At 34.3% G+C, this 18,448-nt stretch overlaps 3 protein-coding genes across 4 annotated transcripts; 1 reads left to right on the plus strand and 2 right to left on the minus strand.

Annotated features, from left to right (window-relative positions):
• Nucleotides 1–4,872: 4,872 nt before the first annotated feature.
• Nucleotides 4,873–6,987, minus strand: LOC138132124 (MKRN2 opposite strand protein). Of its 2 annotated transcripts, none has more exons than XM_069049517.1 (4): nucleotides 6,845–6,987; nucleotides 5,686–5,834; nucleotides 5,479–5,556; nucleotides 4,873–5,426 (listed from the first exon to the last, which is right to left on the minus strand). In XM_069049517.1, exons 2-4 carry the CDS (start codon nucleotides 5,817–5,819, stop codon nucleotides 5,012–5,014), a joined length of 627 nt encoding a protein of 208 aa, XP_068905618.1. In that variant the 5' UTR covers nucleotides 5,820–5,834; nucleotides 6,845–6,987; the 3' UTR covers nucleotides 4,873–5,011. The 2 variants fall into 2 exon arrangements, with proteins under 2 accessions (XP_068905618.1, XP_068905619.1); XM_069049518.1 differs by lacking the exon at nucleotides 6,845–6,987 and adding an exon at nucleotides 6,251–6,278.
• A 192-nt stretch (nucleotides 6,988–7,179) lies between these two features.
• Nucleotides 7,180–15,432, plus strand: eys (eyes shut). The gene is made up of 16 exons (XM_069049508.1): nucleotides 7,180–7,295; nucleotides 9,744–10,053; nucleotides 10,212–10,442; nucleotides 10,489–10,602; nucleotides 10,656–10,824; nucleotides 10,876–11,755; nucleotides 11,804–12,114; nucleotides 12,173–12,374; nucleotides 12,425–12,576; nucleotides 12,626–12,762; nucleotides 12,810–13,229; nucleotides 13,282–13,674; nucleotides 13,722–13,928; nucleotides 13,986–14,177; nucleotides 14,232–14,758; nucleotides 14,895–15,432. Exons 2-16 carry the CDS (start codon nucleotides 9,765–9,767, stop codon nucleotides 15,306–15,308), a joined length of 4,638 nt encoding a protein of 1,545 aa, XP_068905609.1. The 5' UTR covers nucleotides 7,180–7,295; nucleotides 9,744–9,764; the 3' UTR covers nucleotides 15,309–15,432.
• A 137-nt stretch (nucleotides 15,433–15,569) lies between these two features.
• On the minus strand, nucleotides 15,570–18,000 carry Uba5 (Ubiquitin-like activating enzyme 5). Its single transcript, XM_069049511.1, has 4 exons — nucleotides 17,741–18,000; nucleotides 17,359–17,691; nucleotides 17,118–17,304; nucleotides 15,570–17,061 (listed from the first exon to the last, which is right to left on the minus strand). The coding sequence occupies exons 1-4, from the start codon at nucleotides 17,869–17,871 to the stop codon at nucleotides 16,552–16,554; spliced, it is 1,161 nt and encodes a 386-aa protein (XP_068905612.1). The 5' UTR covers nucleotides 17,872–18,000; the 3' UTR covers nucleotides 15,570–16,551.
• Nucleotides 18,001–18,448: the final 448 nt, after the last annotated feature.

Below are 18,448 nucleotides of genomic sequence, written 5' to 3' on the forward strand. Positions count from 1 at the left end.
ATTCAGAAAACAACCAAGGTTTAAACAACAAAGTAAAAATATTGTCCATGACAATTTGAATTCTTATTCTTATTAAACCGGCGGGTAAATGCAGCTTTGTTTTTGTATTGTTTCTGTTCTTGAACGACATTTAAATTCGGCACTAATCGACCGCTATTTTTTAATTCAGTTTTTATTTCTATAATCAATACACCAAAATTAAGTTTTTTTAAAATCATTAACCTTCATTTTTTAAACGCTAAAAGTTTTAACATTGAAAAAATGAAAATTAATGATTTAAAAAACATAAAAGTATAAAAACTGCCGACGCGCTTCAAAATCTTGTTTACAACAAAGTCTGTGAACGCTGGGCTCTGCCTTCTCCTGTCTCTGCCTCTCTGGTGAGTATTACATTACTTTGCACAGCGTGCAGATCAGTGTCTGAGAAAGTGGTGAAGAATCAAAATAAATTAGCCATATTTAACATTTTTTGGTTTTACATATAAAGTTTTACTGTAGTTTACTTACTAGTTTGTGATAAAATTTGTGTTTTTTCTGACCTCTATTTTTTTTGAAACATCTGTCTTTGGAAATGTATTCTACCGGGTGATCAAGAAGGACTGTTTAAGTTGGCACTACAATTAAGAAAATTTTTTAATTCGGTTATTTATAACACTGCAACCGGATATGTTTTGTTGGTTTATTTGACAAATATCTGATGTAGGTATAGCATTAACAACGACAAGCCATCAACAACCGAAAGTTACTCCTGTTATACGATTTAAAATGCAATTCAGTGTTACCAACTTAAACAGTCCTATTTGATCACCCCGTATATTAATTGTCAGTGATAGCACCGGTGCTAATTTTTTTGCATGAAACCCGACATCTTTTTTTTTTAAATTGGTGCCACTGTAAAACCCCACCCAGTTCTCAGTCATTGGTCCGCAGGCTGGTTTAAGTACGAACCCTCTGGTGAAACGTCACGTTGTCATGGCAACGCAACTCTACGCTGCATTGACGCGCGTACGTTTATGTTCGACCTGGGATAGGCGATAAGAGCGGCGATAAGAGCGAGGAAATCATATAATTTTCAGTTCTCTGATATCTTCGCTTGGTGAATCGTCGCTCAAAATGAATGTGGAACAATTCATTGATGAAATTTTCGTCAGACCAGCCTTATGGGATCAAAAAAATGGGAACCACCATAACAGATTTATTCTAAATAAACAGTGGGATGAAGTGGCAGTGAAATTAAACACAAGAAGTAAGAATTGAGTTTCTATTATTATTTTTAGGTTCTAAAAACAAACCTAAATAACTATTAAGACAATTAATAAATAAATAGCACAAGCTATCAGAGCAGAATTACATTTTAAATAAATCGCGATTATTGGGGACTGCGGAAGTTGATTTACTTATAAGCTCGTCGCATATTAAAACGTGTTGGGAACATGCTCAAATTTGTTAAATGATATTCAACACATTCTTTGTCAATGATTGTATTACGTAGCACACAAATTATGCCGAAAGTGCTCTAGATAATCGGGAATTGAATAATTCTTTGTCAGAGTCTAATTGATGCTTGCTGTAGGGTTTTAGCATATTCAATAATAAAGGATAAGCTTCATCTGCTAGAAAGTAGAAAGACATAAGGTGTCTTAATTGACGAGTGTGGTAAGGTGGTAGGTTTGGGGATGTTAAGACGTCCGTCATTTAACTGCAAATATTGTGCTGAATTCCTGAAAGTTCCTCCACCACTTTGCTTTCCATAACCCCCGAGGTCGATAGATGTTTATAAATTTGTAATTGACATCTACTTGTAGGACTATGAAAAAAAAATGTAGTTATGAAACATTGTTCCAGAATGCTTACGACACAATATTCGAATGTGTTTTCTATCTAATGCTCCTAAACAATTAGGAAAGTTCCAAAGCTTATAATAATCAGTTGCAATGTTTATAAAATCGTTTGTCGTCGGTACTTTCATATGCAAAGGTTGACCGTTTCTTTTACAATTAGTGCCACTGTTGTGAAAACTGAAAGCTAAACTTCTGAAACATTGTCCTGCAGACAAGTATCTGTAATAAATTATGGAATTACTAGAATTGATTCACAAAAAATGTAAATAGATATATGTATCTACCTAAGTATTTAACATTACAGGGTCTACGGTTAGAGCCAAATGGAAAGCGTTAAGAGACAAATTTCGAGTAACTTTAGCCTCACTTCCTAAACTGCGTTCAGGAGATGAGGCACCAAGTAGTTGCGAAGTTTCTTGGCAATACTTCGAGCGTTTGCAATTCTTAAAAGATCAATTTACGCCCAAAGAATGGTCTGGAAACATTGAAAAACCGTTGGAATATCCACAGTACCTGGATACTCCAACAACGGCATCGTCTCCGGAAGCTATCCAGGTCTCAGATTTTATGCATGGAGATAGCGAAAATCTAAAAAACAGACCGATGTCCCAATCAAGCAATATCGGCGAGTCCTACTCTCCATCTACTTCACGATGCTCGACAGTAACTGAGCAACAAAAAAAATCAAGAAGAAGGCAGGTTCCCTTTGATTCAGTAGCTCATGAACTGTTAGAGCCAGAGAAACGGAAATTGAGGTATATTGAAGAAAACAAAGCCAAGCAGAAAACAGAAGAAGATGAAGATTTAAATTTTTTCAAAAGTATTTTACCTCATTTAAAACATTTGACACCATTCGAGAAAATGTCTTATCGTGTGAAAATCTTACAAGTTACTCAGGAGTTTGTAAAAAACACATCTCAACCTCAACTTTCTACCTCACATGATACACACTCCCAATTCCATAATACACACCCCGATGTCAAGCAATAGGTATTCGATACCAACCCACACGGTATACGAGTATTAGTGATCTGACACTTATTCACAAATGGAGTAATAAATATTGTGAGTTGCAATAATGAAATGATTTTCTTCTTACCTTATTATGACCATTAAACGTTCTTCATGTGAAATTGGCTGGGCATGGCAATTGTACCAAGTGCAAGTGTTTTTTTTTTCTTGAATTACACAAGCCTGCACTGATTTCGATGTTTGCATAAAATTGACAGTTTTTGAACAATTTCGACCCCCTGATTACGAAAATGATTTTGGTTTTGCGCTATCACGTCTAGTTTTTTCACAAATCGTTTTTTCTTAAAATTGAAATGTTCACCTAGAATGAATGAATTATTTCAAAATTTCGATATTGTAATATCGGACGATAATATGGATATTCGAAATTTCCTTGTTTTATTTGCGAGTGGGACTGCCGGGCACGAGACAAGCATTGGACTCAAAAGAAGTGGCCTTTAAGAACTAGACTTGTACCGGGAAGCAATAATAAAAAATAATTTAGTTGTATCCTAAAAAAGTAGTATTAGGTACCACCAATGCATATCGAACTTTGTTTGATGAAGCAATTTGTAAAGCCTCTTGATAAAAATGGACAATGTTTCAAGTATTAATGTTCAAAGTTACCAGATCTCTCCAATGCCAAATGAAAAGAGGTTAGGACATCAAATAAGATCTTTGTTGTTGAAAGGAATGCCTGGACGGCATTTGAGAACGTCATTGAAAAATTGCTTGGAAATCACAAAGATGAAGACTACGAAAATATTCTAAGAATCATGTTTAAAAATTTCCACATCTTGGGATGTAATAATTTTCGCACTTAAATCTTTTTTCTAAAAATCTTGGTGCTGTCAGCGAGGAACAAGGGGAACGTCTTGACCAAGATATAAAACAAATGGAGAGGTGATATCAAGGAAGATGGAGCGTATCAATGATGGTAGACTTTTGCTGGATGTTACAGCGCGATGTATCCAAAAAAAAAAAAAAATACAGCAGGCAATCAATTAAAAGAAGTTTCCTCACAAAGCGTTAAAGATGCCATTCTCATAAGCAATAAAAAATTTAGTTAGATTATTAACCAAGAATTATTATAAACATCTTATTTTCCTAAATAAATTGCTTAATTTTTTTTTGTTAATTGTGAAAAAACCTGACGTGATACAAAAAAATGAATTGTATTTTTGTAATCAGGGCTCCAATGTTATACAAAATCAGTTATCAAAATCAAAACATCGATTAAAAAGTTTTGTTTTGCAGGCCTGTGTTATCGGTACAATATAATCAAAAGTTTCTTTTTGCATTCGCATGTATTCGAAAAATTTAGCTTGGTGTTTTCTAACGTCCTTATATAAATGGCGAAACTCGCCATATGTAGGTAAATCGTTTATTGTTTATTGGATGTGCAGCATATCGACGTTTTGCCCTTTTCTTCTGAGTAAGTAAGTATCATTTCACTGCATACCCGAGATAAGGAACAGACACCAAGAATGTCAACGTATTGAGTACTGACTTTTAAGCGTTAATCACATCGTCATTATAAACACAACATGGAAAGAAATAATTTCAATGCCTTTATCGCCGCTCTTTTGCTCTTATCGCAGCTCCAACATAAACGTACCTTTATTCGCGATCGAGAGCTCCGAGCTGGCCGCCTTCGCCTATAAGAAGAGAATGAGTAATCATCGTGATACCGTTCGATAACTACAACCTTTGCATACGATAAATTTATATTATTGACATAAAATAAATAAATCAACAAATTCAATCCTTAATTAAAAAAATTAACACAGTTTTAAAGAAAATATTTTCCTTATTTCCTTTATAAATTTCAATACATATTGTTGTAACTATGTTATTCAATCAGGTTTTTCTTAAAAAATGGCACAGCTACTCTCTGAACTTCAGTCAAGAAATTAGTTTGTCCCTTCAATTTTAAGAACAGTATTTTTTATGGCGTAGGAACGTATCTTCATTCTTAGATAAATAAAATCTCTACTGATTAAACGAATTGGAGACATAATAAGTATATTAATTTTATTAATTGCGTGTATATTATAACGTTTATTATTAGATACACATGAGTACAACAAGTAACGTATGACAAAGGATTAATTTAATTATGTCAATCAGTTGTTAGCGACTGAAAAATTAAATATTCATCACTTATTATTTCTGTGCACATAAAATCCACTTTCTTTAAGTTTTCGATAGAGCGAGATGTATTTGCCAGCCGATGTTGTTCTAGGCACGATGAATTTTTCACAAAAAATTGTCCTGTTGCTCGCGGCTTTACTTAGATTTCCATAATTTAAAGTCATTAAAAACGTTAATACAAAAGTGTAACAGTTATGTTTATTTTCACTATACGCTTTGGACGACCAACATTTCTGCCTACAAACTTGAAGTAGGGTGTTATCCCAGTGTTCCGTCCAAGAACCTGGGGCTTGATCCAGTAGCAGACATTGTCCCCATTGCTCACTTCGGTGCCTTCTCAAACCGTTTTTATCAAACTCTACAATGGTTCCTGTAGAAGTTGTCACGCCTATGTGAAGATCCATCGAATTATAATAATCACTAGAAAGGATGAATTAGTATCTTAATTGGGCATAATTTAAACTGTATTTACTTCAGAAAATCACCGGACGTTGGTTTTATGATCACCGAGCAAGGATACTGGGATGCTCGAATGAACGGATACGGAACTCTGAAATTATTTTAATTATTAAATTAAATTATTCTAATAATCAATGCCAGATTATTATCCAGTTCGAATGGATGCAATTTTAGAAACACAATACTTTAGGATCTTGTTTAAAAAGTGTGTATTGCTTACCTGAAAGGCAAGAGCGAAAAGTTGGTTTGCGAAAGGTCCGTTTCGCAAACTGGGCATTTTTCCGGCAATAAAAAGCAAAAAATTTTTGGTCCACAGTGTTGAAAACACACAATTCCTGGATCCATTTTCCTCATTGATATTTTCTACCTCTGCAACAATCACAAGACAAGTTGTTATCACGTATCTTATTTATTATTTACCTTTAGAATTAGTACATTTAACAAGAAATATGTCATGACCAAAAAAATATTTCCATTTATATATTATTACGTAGAGAGAATAAAGGGTGGTATTATGGAAGTCCATGTAATAAATTTAATCATCAATGGAAACGAAAGAGTGAGTGAAAATCTTTTTGTGCGATAAAAACTTTACAGTTTTTCATTCGAGTATTTTAATCGAGTAATTTTTTTTACTACGTGCTTCGTTATCAATGGATGTGTAAACACAGGAGCGGGTATGAATTTTAGGGTTCAAATTATATTTAATTTTACCTCTGTTTGGAAGAATTTACTACATGAAAAGAAGTCATAAAACTTTATGATGGAATCTACACATTACATACCAACTAAAATCTTATAATACATCCCTAGTTTGAGTATAAACTAAAAAAAGACATTGCCGTTCCATAAAAAACCCATTAATGAAATCAGACGATTATAAATGAATGTATCACAGAGACACATCCATTTGAAATTCTCGTAAAACTTACAAAACAAATTAAATTATCTTATTATATATTTTTTTAATTTATTGAATAAATACGGATTATATACTTACAAATACTCAGATGAGCTAATAGTAATACATTATATATTTATTTTATAGTTAAACGTCGCAAAGTTTGCAATATTGATTCTCAGTTAATAATTGATTTTGACAATTCTATAAAAAAGTAATTTAAATATGATTTACTTATAATCACAATGTATGTATGCATTAATTGTTAATATTGTTAAGTATATTAAAAACTTAAATTTGATATTTTTGTACACTTCTTTGCAACAATGTTAGGTTACAAAGTTTGATCAAAGAATCTTTAAAAAGTTTATAAATAATGTAAATACAGAAGGAAATGTGGGTAATAAAGTACAACGGTAATTAGTATTTGTAGAGCTATTGTAGATAATATCTTATTAGTGCGAACTATCCGAATTACCTTGCTAATACAGGTACACGGTACACCAAAATTTTCTCCAAAACCTTCATAACAACAAATCCATTCGACAGTAACTGTCATGATGATCTTTTTCGTATCATTTTATATAAATTTTCAATCACACATGATACGGAAATCGGTAAAAATCTTGTACAACATCACAGCATCCTACCAACAACACAAACGGTAAACAACTGAGTATAGTAGAATAGACTATAACACTGAATCATCGACACCGTTCCCAACGTCGTAGTAGGACGTGCGGTCATAAAACTTTTACCTTTGCGTACCTGCCGTTTCTTGACTCACCTGTGTTGTTTATACGTTACCATAGCAACCGTGTATGGTGTGGAAGCATATCATACTTCCGGCGCGCATACGAAATTTTTATTTCCGGAAAAGTGTATCAGGTGGTGGTTAATTGCAATAGGCTAGTTTGATTATTCCCTTTGTAAGTATAAATGAAACAAAGAGAGTAGTGGTAGATTTTTAAAATCCTGAAGCAGTTTTTACTTTCTGTGATGGGAAAATCTTGCGGTTTCTGTGTCAACATGGTAAAAACAATCGATACTTAGCGAACACCGTGTTAGTGTTATTTACCTCGAGACATCAGTTGTCAAGAGTTAACATTATGTTTGAATTATGTCACTGTTATATCCTTTTTATTTGTTGTTTTATATTAGAATTGGCACCTTAAGTACGTCATCATAAAAATTGTTGAAAATATGTATATTGGGCATAACTAAAATCACCTTTTGAAATTGTTTCCTATTAATCTCTGTAGACAGAAGATTTTTGTTACACAATTAAAGGTTTTAGTTTTTCATAGCAGTCTGGGAAATTTTTCTTATCTAATTAAGTAATTAAGTAACATAAATCAAATTAACCCCGTAAGTGTTAACTGTTAGCAGAGGTTGTAAATACATAATATAAGTACCTACAAATACAGAAAAATAAGTATCATACAGCTTAACTAACACGAATAAAAATAGTGCACATCCTATCAATTTATCATCAATTGCATCGTCAGGTAATTTTGTATTTTTTCTAGTGGGATTAACAATTGTTGGTATGTTTTACTTACGAGTATAGCTCAAAAGGTTTCAATAATCCTCTGCATCTACAATAAGGTTCTTATTGGAATACTGGTTTCGAGATTTTTTAGACACTGGAGAACTAGATATTTTTTTAATGTACAGTTAGGGACACGGAATTTCGGGCATCATTTTTCTGTCACTTCAAAAAATTGCGATGTAAATCACTCTTTACTGTCAACGTGACATTCAAAATCAAATTTTGAAAACTGTACATACCTAGCATATATAAATGTTAAATTTATGATACCTAGCAGTTCTGTGTTTTTCACTTCTTGATAAAATGATGTAGGTATGTATAACGTTCGTTCAATAACATATTGTTTCAAAATTATTTACCTCAGCAAAACTTTCATAGATATGGTGAACGTTTTTTCAAGTAAATGCTTCTTTATTGGCTTGATATCGTCAAATGAGTAACAAAGTTTTCCGTAAAACAACACTAAACAAACTACATAAGTAAACTAATTATAATACATGCGCTTGATTTATTCCAATCTATTTTATTTTTAATAAGTCATTTCCGTTATTTGCTGACCGCATTGTACTAGCAATAATTTTGTATTTATGCTAATAGGTATAAATTCTTTATTAGTGCAACAACAGTAAGAGAGAATATGTTGATTATATTTTTTTAATATGTAATAAAATTTGTTTTTTTACAAATATGTAATTGTCAAACGTGAAATTGAAATTGTAAATATAATTCGTCAGCTGACATTTTTTTTTTAATTTAACTAAAATATAATGTGAAATATTATCTTGAATTTTTAAATCATTTCATCTTTTTCAAAATGGAGGGAACTATTTTTGTCATTTAAAAATAAATAGAACATTTTTATTATTAGGAAAGCACTTAATTCCAGAAGGCACAAACAATCTGCATTTTGCCGATATTTGGTATCTCTTTTTAATAACTAGCAGGTTTTTTAAACTATACTAGCACGTAAATCTCTCGTAAATCTTCATTATTATAATCTTTACAACCTACCCTAAACCCATTGCAAGTGAAGAAGCTAAAGTTCCAATTTCTCGTTCCCAAACTATATTTATTTATGGTAAATCTTGGTCATTTTTCGCTATGAATGTTAAAATTAGAATAATTCAAAAACTATGTTGATGCGAATTTCATAAAAATGTGTTAATTACGAGCGCGTACGGAAAAACATTTTTTTTTTTTGCTCAAAATCCATTTTTTAAATTTAATGGCTCTAAATGAAGTGATACGGGAAAATTGATTGCACACATTCGAAGCCTTAGATATCAAGGGGAATGTAACCCTAATGTTTCGTAATGTTTATTAATTTTTTAATAGAGTTTATCGTGCGGGTGGTAAAACTTGACTCACCTGTATATGTATGTTGTCTGACTTTTTCCGTTAATTTTATTAATTAAGAAATCTTTTTGTTCGTGCCCTGTAATTAGCTATTTGAATTTGGATTTAATTACGTGAACGTGAGCAACAAATAGTATTAAAAATGTACATACAAACAACTGTTCCGAAGAGAAACTTCCTTTCATTGTTTCAACCGAAGTTAAGATGTGTTGTTATGGGTCAAATCTACGGATATCCGACCTGAAACTTCTTGCATTTCATATTACAAGACGTTCCTTTGAAAACGTGCGAAATGTCCTAATCTATTGTTTTAACATACAAAAGAGGTACATAATAAAAATTATAACGCGCGATGATCGCAGAGGTGATAAAAATGTACTGCTGTATTTGTAATATTCTTGAATTATGCACAACTTTCATCGAATCATTTCTGCTCAATTTATTTTGTCTGAACAATTGCCTTGTTTAGTATTTCAGCTAATAATGCGGCATGCAGTCTGTCGGTAGCGACGGGAGAATCCTGTTCCTTTTCTTGTCATCGCTGTTTATTCTACCTTCGGAAGTTAGGTGTGGGCTTGCTTGCCTTAGCAATCCTTGCATGCACGGAGTTTGTCTGGATGACTTGAATTCAACGTATTTTTGCTACTGCATAGATGGATACACTGGAATTCAGTGCCAGAAAAACTGGAACGAATGTTGGTCGTCGCCTTGCCAAAACGGGGGCATTTGTATCGATGGAGTTGCTTCATTCAATTGTTCGTGCCCACCAGGGTTTGTGGGTAAAGTGAATACTAATTACTTGCACCAAAAAAGTTTCTCCTTTACTATTTTGTGAAAAATTGGCTCGTCACAATACATTTCCCAATGAATTTCTAATCACTGAAATAATTTATACCATTCTATTGCTAGTTGTTTAATTTAGTTATTCCTAAATTAGGCGAACTATGCGAAGAAGATTTCAACGAATGCGAGAGCAACCCTTGCTTAAACAATGGAACCTGTCTTGATGCGGCAAATGGCTACGTTTGCAATTGCTTGCCTGGATATTCGGGAATTCACTGCGAACTCGATATAGCTGTTTGTAATACCACTAACGAAACGAGATGCTCTAATGGAGGAGTTTGTGTCGAAGGTCCTGGAGATAGTTTTCTTTGCAATTGTCAACCAGGTATTCACATACTCTTCGAAGATAAATAAGAAAGGATTCTTTCTAGGATGGGAAGGAATCTTATGTGACAGTGAAACAGACGAATGCATGTCTGCGCCTTGTCAAAATGGAGCAGTTTGTGTTGATTTAATGGCCGACTATTCATGTGCTTGTCTTTTTGGTGTGTTCTCTATTTATCGTAAACTGTAGTTGTATAATGACAACATTTACTAGGTTTTTCTGGTAGAAACTGCGAAGAAACTGTAGAGATATGCGAAATAAATCCTTGCGCAAACGGCGCCCTTTGCCTTATGGAAGACCAGCGATCAGTCTGTTACTGTGTTCCTGACTTCCACGGTGATTTGTGCCAGTATCAGTACGACGAATGCCAGTTAGGTCCTAAGTAGGTCTAGTTCTTGTTATTTATCTTAGGCACTTCCAGTCTTTGTTTAAGATGTCTAAATGGAGGAACATGTGTGGATGGAATAGACAATTCTACATGTTCCTGTCCGCCAAATCTCACAGGTGTTCGATGTGAGTGCCTTATATTAGACGAAAATGAACTAGACTGTACTTATACAAGTCCAGAGCCAATTTCACACGTTGGAACTTCACCAGTTTCGCGACCAACCTTAAGCACGTTTACTACGCCTTCAGTAACAATCACAAGTATGGAGACAGAAGTGCCAAATGCAACCACAACTCTAGAACCATACTCGACGAGTACACTCTGGACAACAACAGATTTTGTACCGTCAACGACGTATGGTCAAACTAAAAGTACCACAGAGTTAACTGAGACAATCTCGATGTATTCTTCTACCACAAGGCTAACAGAAACAACACTGGTTTCTGATACAACAGTAGAAACTACAGAAACAACGGTTCCAACTGTAGCATCAACCAAAAGAATTGAAGAAACAACTACAACAACACAACCTCCCTCTAGTACTGAACATATCGTAACTTCCACTACTACAGACTCTTCAACAGAAACATCTTATTATGACATCACTGACAAAACTTTAAGTACTATTTCATCAACAGATACTTCCTTGTTTTCAACTATAACAACATTACCCTCAATAATGTCGACTACTCTAAAGGAAGAACCGACTGTGCCTTCTCTTCCTGAAGAAACTTCGACATTTTCATTATCAACTATTACATTTTTTACAAAGGAACCAGACATGACTACTGGACAAACGGACTATTACACTGAGGAACCATCTACTCTTAGTACCCAAACTGCGCGTCCTTATTTTGACTGTACTAGCACTGATCGTTGCCAAAACGGAGGAACGTGTGTATACACGTCAGAAGGAAGATACCAAGTAAATGTCAGCACCTGAACAATGCTATTTAATGCATTTCCATTTTAGTGTGTTTGTCCGTTCGATACAGAAGGTGAATGGTGCGAAATAAAATTGGGAGTACAGAAAGCGGCATTTACTGGGGATTCGTACTTAAAACACCGATTACCCGACAGTTCTAACATTTCAATTGAACTCGAGGCGAAAACTCTATCGAATAAGGGTCTATTATTTTATTCGAACAGCGATTCAACTTATATGGTGCTTTACATAGAAAATGGTCATTTAAAATTTAAATTCTCTTGTGGATATCAAACTATGCTCCTGAGCGAGCTAAAAGTACCTGTCAATAATGGCGACTTGATGAAAATAAAAGCAAAGTGAGTTACATTGATTTTGAAAAGTTGACTAGATTTAAAAATATGTAATTGGCTTCAGATTAGAGTTTAGTAAGGACCTAAAACGTTGTGATGCTTCCATTAAAATTAATGACAGTCTTTCGATGACAGGAGACCAAATAGCACTCAAAAGTAAATTTTCAAAACCGTCTGGCTGGTTGTATTTAGGTGGCGTGCCTCAAGAACTCACCAATATCAATTTAGTCGACACTGGATTTATCGGTTGCATGTTCAAATTAAAGGTTTTTCTATTGGAAGCTCCTCAATGTAGTTTATTGACGATCTCTTGTAGATATCCGGACGATATTTAGACATATTTAGAGACGCCGAGGATGGTTACGGTGTTACAGAGTGTTCCTCTTTGGCATGTCTTTCAAATCCTTGCACTAACGGAGCCACATGCTCCTCGAACGGCGAAGAATGGAGCTGCAGTTGTAAAAATGGGTAACAAATAGAAAACACGCAGTAATATTTTATTCTTTGATATTTGCAGATTTTTAGGAAAAGTGTGCGAAATATCCGTGTGTAACAACAATCCTTGTCTCTTCGGTGGGACCTGTATACCATTTTCGGGAAGCGGATATATCTGTTTGTGTCCTTTCGGAAAACACGGTCATTTTTGCGAAAATGGTAATGACATAATTTTACTTAATCTAGCCTAAATCGATCTTTTCCAGATTTGAAGATTTCGGAACCAAATTTTTCGTCGACAATTCGCGGTTTGTCCTCGTACGTTGCATACCCTATTCCAGGAGGTATTTCGGAAACCTTGCAACTGAAATTCAGATTTACACCATCCACGACAGATCAGATATCACTTTTAATGTTTATGGGCCAAAAGGGTCACCACGACTATTATTCCGACCACATGGCGATAAGTTTCGTGAAGGGTTACATAATGTTGACGTGGAATTTGGGATCAGGTCCCAGAAGGATATTTACTACGCAACCAATCGAAGAAGGTGCGAGGGATTATTTGGTACAAGTGGGACGTGCTGGACGAAGGGCGTGGCTAAATGTGGACAATTTGGGAAACGTTACAGGGCGATCCCCTGGAAATCTAGTACAGTTAGATGTGTCTCCAATTCTATACCTCGGTAAGATTAGATTAGATCAGGTTTGGGTTTTTATCGAAATGTTTCTGCACAGGTGGTCACGATTCGAGAAACTTCTCAACCCTTCCTCACGATCTTCCTTTACACACAGGTTTCTCAGGTTGCATATTTGATGTGGAACTTGTTTCCGGCAGTCTAGTGATTCCCCTTCATGGCTCGAGACAAACAATAGGCAGAGGTGTAGGGCAATGTGGAACGACAGAATGTTACGAGCAAAGTTGCCAAAACGGAGGAATTTGTCTACACCACGCCAGCACTTTTATGTGTTTGTGTCAGGACGGGTGGTTTGGGCCACTGTGCTCTTTCAGACATAACCCGTGTGATTCGATGTATCACAAGTGTTCATCAGGAGCCACTTGCGTGCCGGTAATGTCGGATTATGAATGCGACTGTCCGATCGGGACGTCGGGAAAATACTGCGAAAACGGTAACCTTCACAATTTTATTTTGCATTTAATTTTCGGGAAACTTTAGGCGAAGATATCACAGATGTTAATTTTACCGGATTAAGATCTTATCTCTCTTTACCACCAATCGATCTCGACGAGAATCGCTTTAACGTTGAAATGGAAATTCGTCCCTTGGACGATAATGGATTATTGTTCTTTGTGGAGCGACCCGGTGCAAGTTTTGTGTCCTTAACATTATACAGCGGAAACTTAGAACTAAAAATACTTTCAAGTAATAGATTTTCAACAGTACCTACACACACTTTTTTAACTTACGTCATGTTATCAGATAAAAATAAAATTGCCATAAATGAGCCAACGACTCTCGCAAGTACAAAAATGCTAGTTAAAGGAATTTGGTACAAAGTTCAATTCGGCATATTCGGCAAAAAAGTATATTTGTCAGTCGACAATGTATTTAATTCTGGTGTTTTGAGTACTGAAAACGGAATTAACATATCGAGAGAGACTATTTTTATAGGTTTGTACAATTTTAAACAAATAATGTTAATATGTGAATGAAATCTGTTATTAGGAGGCCTTCCTGACGTTTCTACTCTACCTCTGTTATCCGTCTCAAAACTTCCTGTACCGTACAAAGGATGCGTTCGCCATTTCTCCGTTAACTCAATGCAGATTCCTCTAAATAAAGAAAATATACTGAACGGTCGGAATGTTAACGACTGTGATGGAACTCCTTGCGGAAGAGATGCTTGTCTGAACGGTGGTACTTGCTGGTTGGATTCCTTCATGAAACCGCACTGTTCTTGCCCTTCTGCTTTTTATGGAAGTAAATGCGAGAACATTTCGGAATGTAACGACACGAGATGCAAGAATACGGGTCAATGTGATGGTTCGAAATGCTCATGTCATGTAGGATGGGAAGGGGTCTATTGCGAAAATCAAATTCGGGTTATTACTCCTGAATTTTCGGGTCGTAGTTATTTAATAGTCAAGAAAAACAATGAAAAGAAGCGGAACATTCCGGGAGTCGAAGTGAAAAATCTTTATTTGAATTTTACAACGATAAAAAAGGATGGACTTGTCCTGTGGAGTAAAAAGGTAATACCTATCATAAGAAAAAAAAATGTGGGTCCTTCTTTTTTGTTTGTTCTGTGTAATATCGAGCTTCTCCACACTCGAGTTTCATTCGTTACGACGACTGATTGTTTTTGTTTGTGAAATTAATTATTTTCAGGGTAACGCTTTCATTGGCGTGGGGCTTGAGAAGGGATTTTTAAAAATTGCCTATTCTGTCGATAACAGAATAGAAAGCAGTTTGGTTAGTTTACCATTTTATTACAAAATATCGGACGGTTTGTGGCACAACATCGAGATCAATTTCGCCCCCTTTACGATCAAACTGGACCAAAACAAAATAGTTTACAAAGGCAAACACAGAAAAATGTTGGAAAATGCTACCGTGTCCACTGATGGTTTATTTTATATTGGAGGAATTCCTACAAAGTCAACAATCGGAAAAGAAACCAATGGCACGTTTATCCAGACATTCGAGGGTTGCATTGAAGGGTTTGCAACCAACGGTGAAAAAATTATTCGAGACTTTACGAATTTCGAAGGTACTGAAATTAATGTTTGCAAAATACTGTAAATGGTACTCAAGAACAACCGTTAGATAAACGATCGAGTAGCATCGACGGTCTGGTAGAAGGGTCGGTGAGAAACATTTCTTAAATGTTTATTAGAAATAACAGATAAAATGGGGTTCAAACCAAATCAGTGTAGTTATTTTAGATACTCGTCCTTTTGTCCGTAGACAGTGAACAAAAACTGAAAGAAATGCAGTAATTACGTGTTTATCTTCTTAATCACTTTTTCAATCACTGCCAAAATTAAAAAAAAAAAAACGCTATAGATGAACACGATAATTTATTTATACTTAGAATGCACAAGTAATAAAACCAATTTTTATATAAATAGAAGTGTGCATTGTAAAAATAAATGAGTTGTTATTATATGGTAGGAGTATCATTAATAAATAAGCATGCTTCCAGAACCTAACTCCTTTCCAATTAAATGTTAACAAAATTAAATTACATAAAAGGCACAGTTTTAAAATCGGAACGTAACTTAAAATACACTTTCTTTTGTTTCATAATCAAAACTTTGATTCACTTGTTTTGCGCTTTTTATATAATAAAGGTGTTATTTAAATTTGGGGTCGAAGTTAGCGTTGCAGAGTCGATTGTGAATGAATCACTCGTCTTAAAAGCACTGATTTTTTTAAAAACCCAAACAACGGAAAAAGTGAGGTAAGATTTAAACCGCAGAAGAACCACTCGTCCTAAAAAAAGGCTTATTTTTTCTAACAGCATATTAAAAATACGCAAAAAATTAAGTTAGATAACCAGCTGATCAGAATTGTAACCCGGTGGTGCGCTCATAATCGACTCTTCCGTTCCCGATTCCAAGTCATGGTGGCAAATAGATGGTGCAGCGCAAATGTGTAGCTATCTTTGTCCTACACATTAATTACCGATATGCGTCATCTTTCTCAAACTTGCAATTTTGCGCTGTTACCATAACAATACAAGTTGCGACCGTCGCAGGTCAATTTGAAATCGGCCTCTTTCAACGCCAAATTTAAAAAAAACACCCGTTACCTAACACTTGTCAGATCAATTTAATTTTTATCAGTAACTAAAATGTATTTTAAAAAGTAACAAAAAAAAACGAACAAATAATTTAAAAAACTAATTACATATAAATACTATAATAGTACAATAGTATTAAAAGGTATTTATAAAAATACTTAATAAAAATTGAAATTTACTATAAAATTTGCTGCTAATTGTGCATAATGCTGTTAGAGATGTGGAAATAAAAAAATATCTCTATATTGATTTCATTTGGGCCATAAGTTCCTCTAAACTAGTATCATCATTTTTAGAATTGTCAAAATCACCAGTTTTATCTTTAGCAGGAACTGTGTAAGCCAAGCCTACACCAGATGCCATGTTTTGATTTTCTGTCTCATTCTCAACACTTTCATCAACTAATGAGATACCCCACTCATTGTCTTCATGGAGTGGTTGATCACTTTTAGTATCATTTTTAACAATTTCAACTTTTGGTTTAGCAGCAAATTCCTTTTGTCTTAAGCAACAATTTGAATCATCACAATGGGGATTAGGTTTTAAATTCATTGTGGGAAAGAAATCAGTTAATGCACTATATCCCAAATAATTTGAAACATTGCCAAATTTAAGAAGATATTTTAATGTATTCTGAACCAGAAAGCCTGCTATTACTCCCATGGTTGTTGGAAGACTTGCTGCACACACACCATCCTTTTTTAATGTTTTCTCATCAATATTTGAGGCCACTACTAAAGGTGGAGCACACTAGAAAAATGTTGTTCATTAGTAGATACTACAATTATTTTCCATAATATACTAACAGCAAAACATGCAGTTTCTCCTGGAACAATAAATTGGATGTGACCTGATACAGCATTTTCAGATACCCCAGATTCAAACCATGTTAAATTAAATTCATTGCACACAGCATTTATTGTAAATCTTGCTTCAAAATTATCTACACAGCTCAACACAAGATCAACTGGACCATTTGTCAAACTACCATTTCTGAAAATATATACTTCAAGGTTATGTCTAAAGATAATAGTATTTTATGCTTACATTAATATTTTTGAAAATTCATCAAAATATTCTAAGGAAGTAATATTGTAATTATATGTTAATATGTCAACATCTGGATTAATATTTTTTAATGTTTCTGCTGCTGCTTCAACTTTGCTTAAGCCTGATTGATGTGGTTGAAAGAATAATCTATTCATGTTTGCTAATTCTACTTTATCATAGTCAAATAAGATAAGTCTTCCTATTCCACATCTGGTCAACATTTCAGCTGTTACACTTCCTACACCACCAACACCAACAATTGCAACAGTAAAGGTTCTAATATTTTCATAATTATCTACAATTCCCATTCTCTTCAAAGCCATTAAACGACTGAAAAAAAAAATCGGCATATGAATTATAAACCATCTTTGAATAATACCTGTAAGGATTTGAATCCACCACTTCAGCAGACATGGTTTCAATTTTACCCCTAACATGTTTGGCTGTCAACAATTTCAACTTATTTTCTAATTCACTTATTTTAGATTTAAGGTGTTCTACGTTTTCCATGTTAAAATTTAGTTACAGGAAATTTTTTAACGATTATTAGAATAAAAAACACACCATATGTTAATCACGTTTAACTTGACATTTACGTCACGTTTGACAGTAGACCAAATGAAAATGATTATACGAACTACGACAGAAATATCTACGAATTTTTTATATGCAGTCTATTTAATAATTTACTGGTAAAAGTTGAATGAATATAAATGCTGTTTGATGACGTATGTGGTTTTGAAAAAGTAAGATTAGCCGTCTTTACGTTTATTTAATATTTATTATTCATTTTAGGGTTTTTAGTGTTTATAAAATTTTGTGTTATCAGCACTGACAAGTAAATTGTAGGATTGTAGGTTATGTTGTTATTTTGTTTGTAATAATTTCTGAGGTTTGTCGAAAGCGACATGAAACCTGCTATTGTTGCTGATGAAATGTTTCCCGAAGGCGCCGGACCTTATATGGATCTCGAAGAGGTATTAAAAATGATCGCTAACATCCTAATTGTACTCAGCATGAAACATTGTTTTAGGCTGGGGGATCCAGTGGTTTGTTAATGGATCTTGCCGCAAACGAAAAGGCCGTC

This window comes from Tenebrio molitor, chromosome 5 (assembly GCF_963966145.1).
Source record: "Tenebrio molitor chromosome 5, icTenMoli1.1, whole genome shotgun sequence".
In the NCBI taxonomy this organism is placed as follows: domain Eukaryota; kingdom Metazoa; phylum Arthropoda; class Insecta; order Coleoptera; family Tenebrionidae; genus Tenebrio; species Tenebrio molitor.

Bases quoted from the DNA above. Each gene is read 5' to 3' on its own strand.
- LOC138132124 (XM_069049517.1), bottom strand. From the start codon at position 5,819: ATGAGGAAAATGGATCCAGGAATTGTGTGTTTTCAACACTGTGGACCA. The intron at 5,557-5,685 runs GTAAGCAATACA...AAATAATTTCAG, and splicing joins TTTTCGCTCTTGCCTTTCAG to AGTTCCGTATCCGTTCATTC. The intron at 5,427-5,478 runs GTAAATACAGTT...CATCCTTTCTAG, and splicing joins ACGTCCGGTGATTTTCTGAA to TGATTATTATAATTCGATGG.
- eys (XM_069049508.1), top strand. From the start codon at position 9,765: ATGCAGTCTGTCGGTAGCGACGGGAGAATCCTGTTCCTTTTCTTGTCA. The intron at 11,756-11,803 runs GTAAATGTCAGC...TTTCCATTTTAG, and splicing joins CGTCAGAAGGAAGATACCAA to TGTGTTTGTCCGTTCGATAC. The intron at 13,230-13,281 runs GTAAGATTAGAT...GTTTCTGCACAG, and splicing joins GTCTCCAATTCTATACCTCG to GTGGTCACGATTCGAGAAAC.
- Uba5 (XM_069049511.1), bottom strand. From the start codon at position 17,871: ATGGAAAACGTAGAACACCTTAAATCTAAAATAAGTGAATTAGAAAAT. The intron at 17,692-17,740 runs GTATTATTCAAA...TTTTTTTTTCAG, and splicing joins GTGGATTCAAATCCTTACAG to TCGTTTAATGGCTTTGAAGA. The intron at 17,305-17,358 runs GTAAGCATAAAA...ATATATTTTCAG, and splicing joins GAATTTTCAAAAATATTAAT to AAATGGTAGTTTGACAAATG.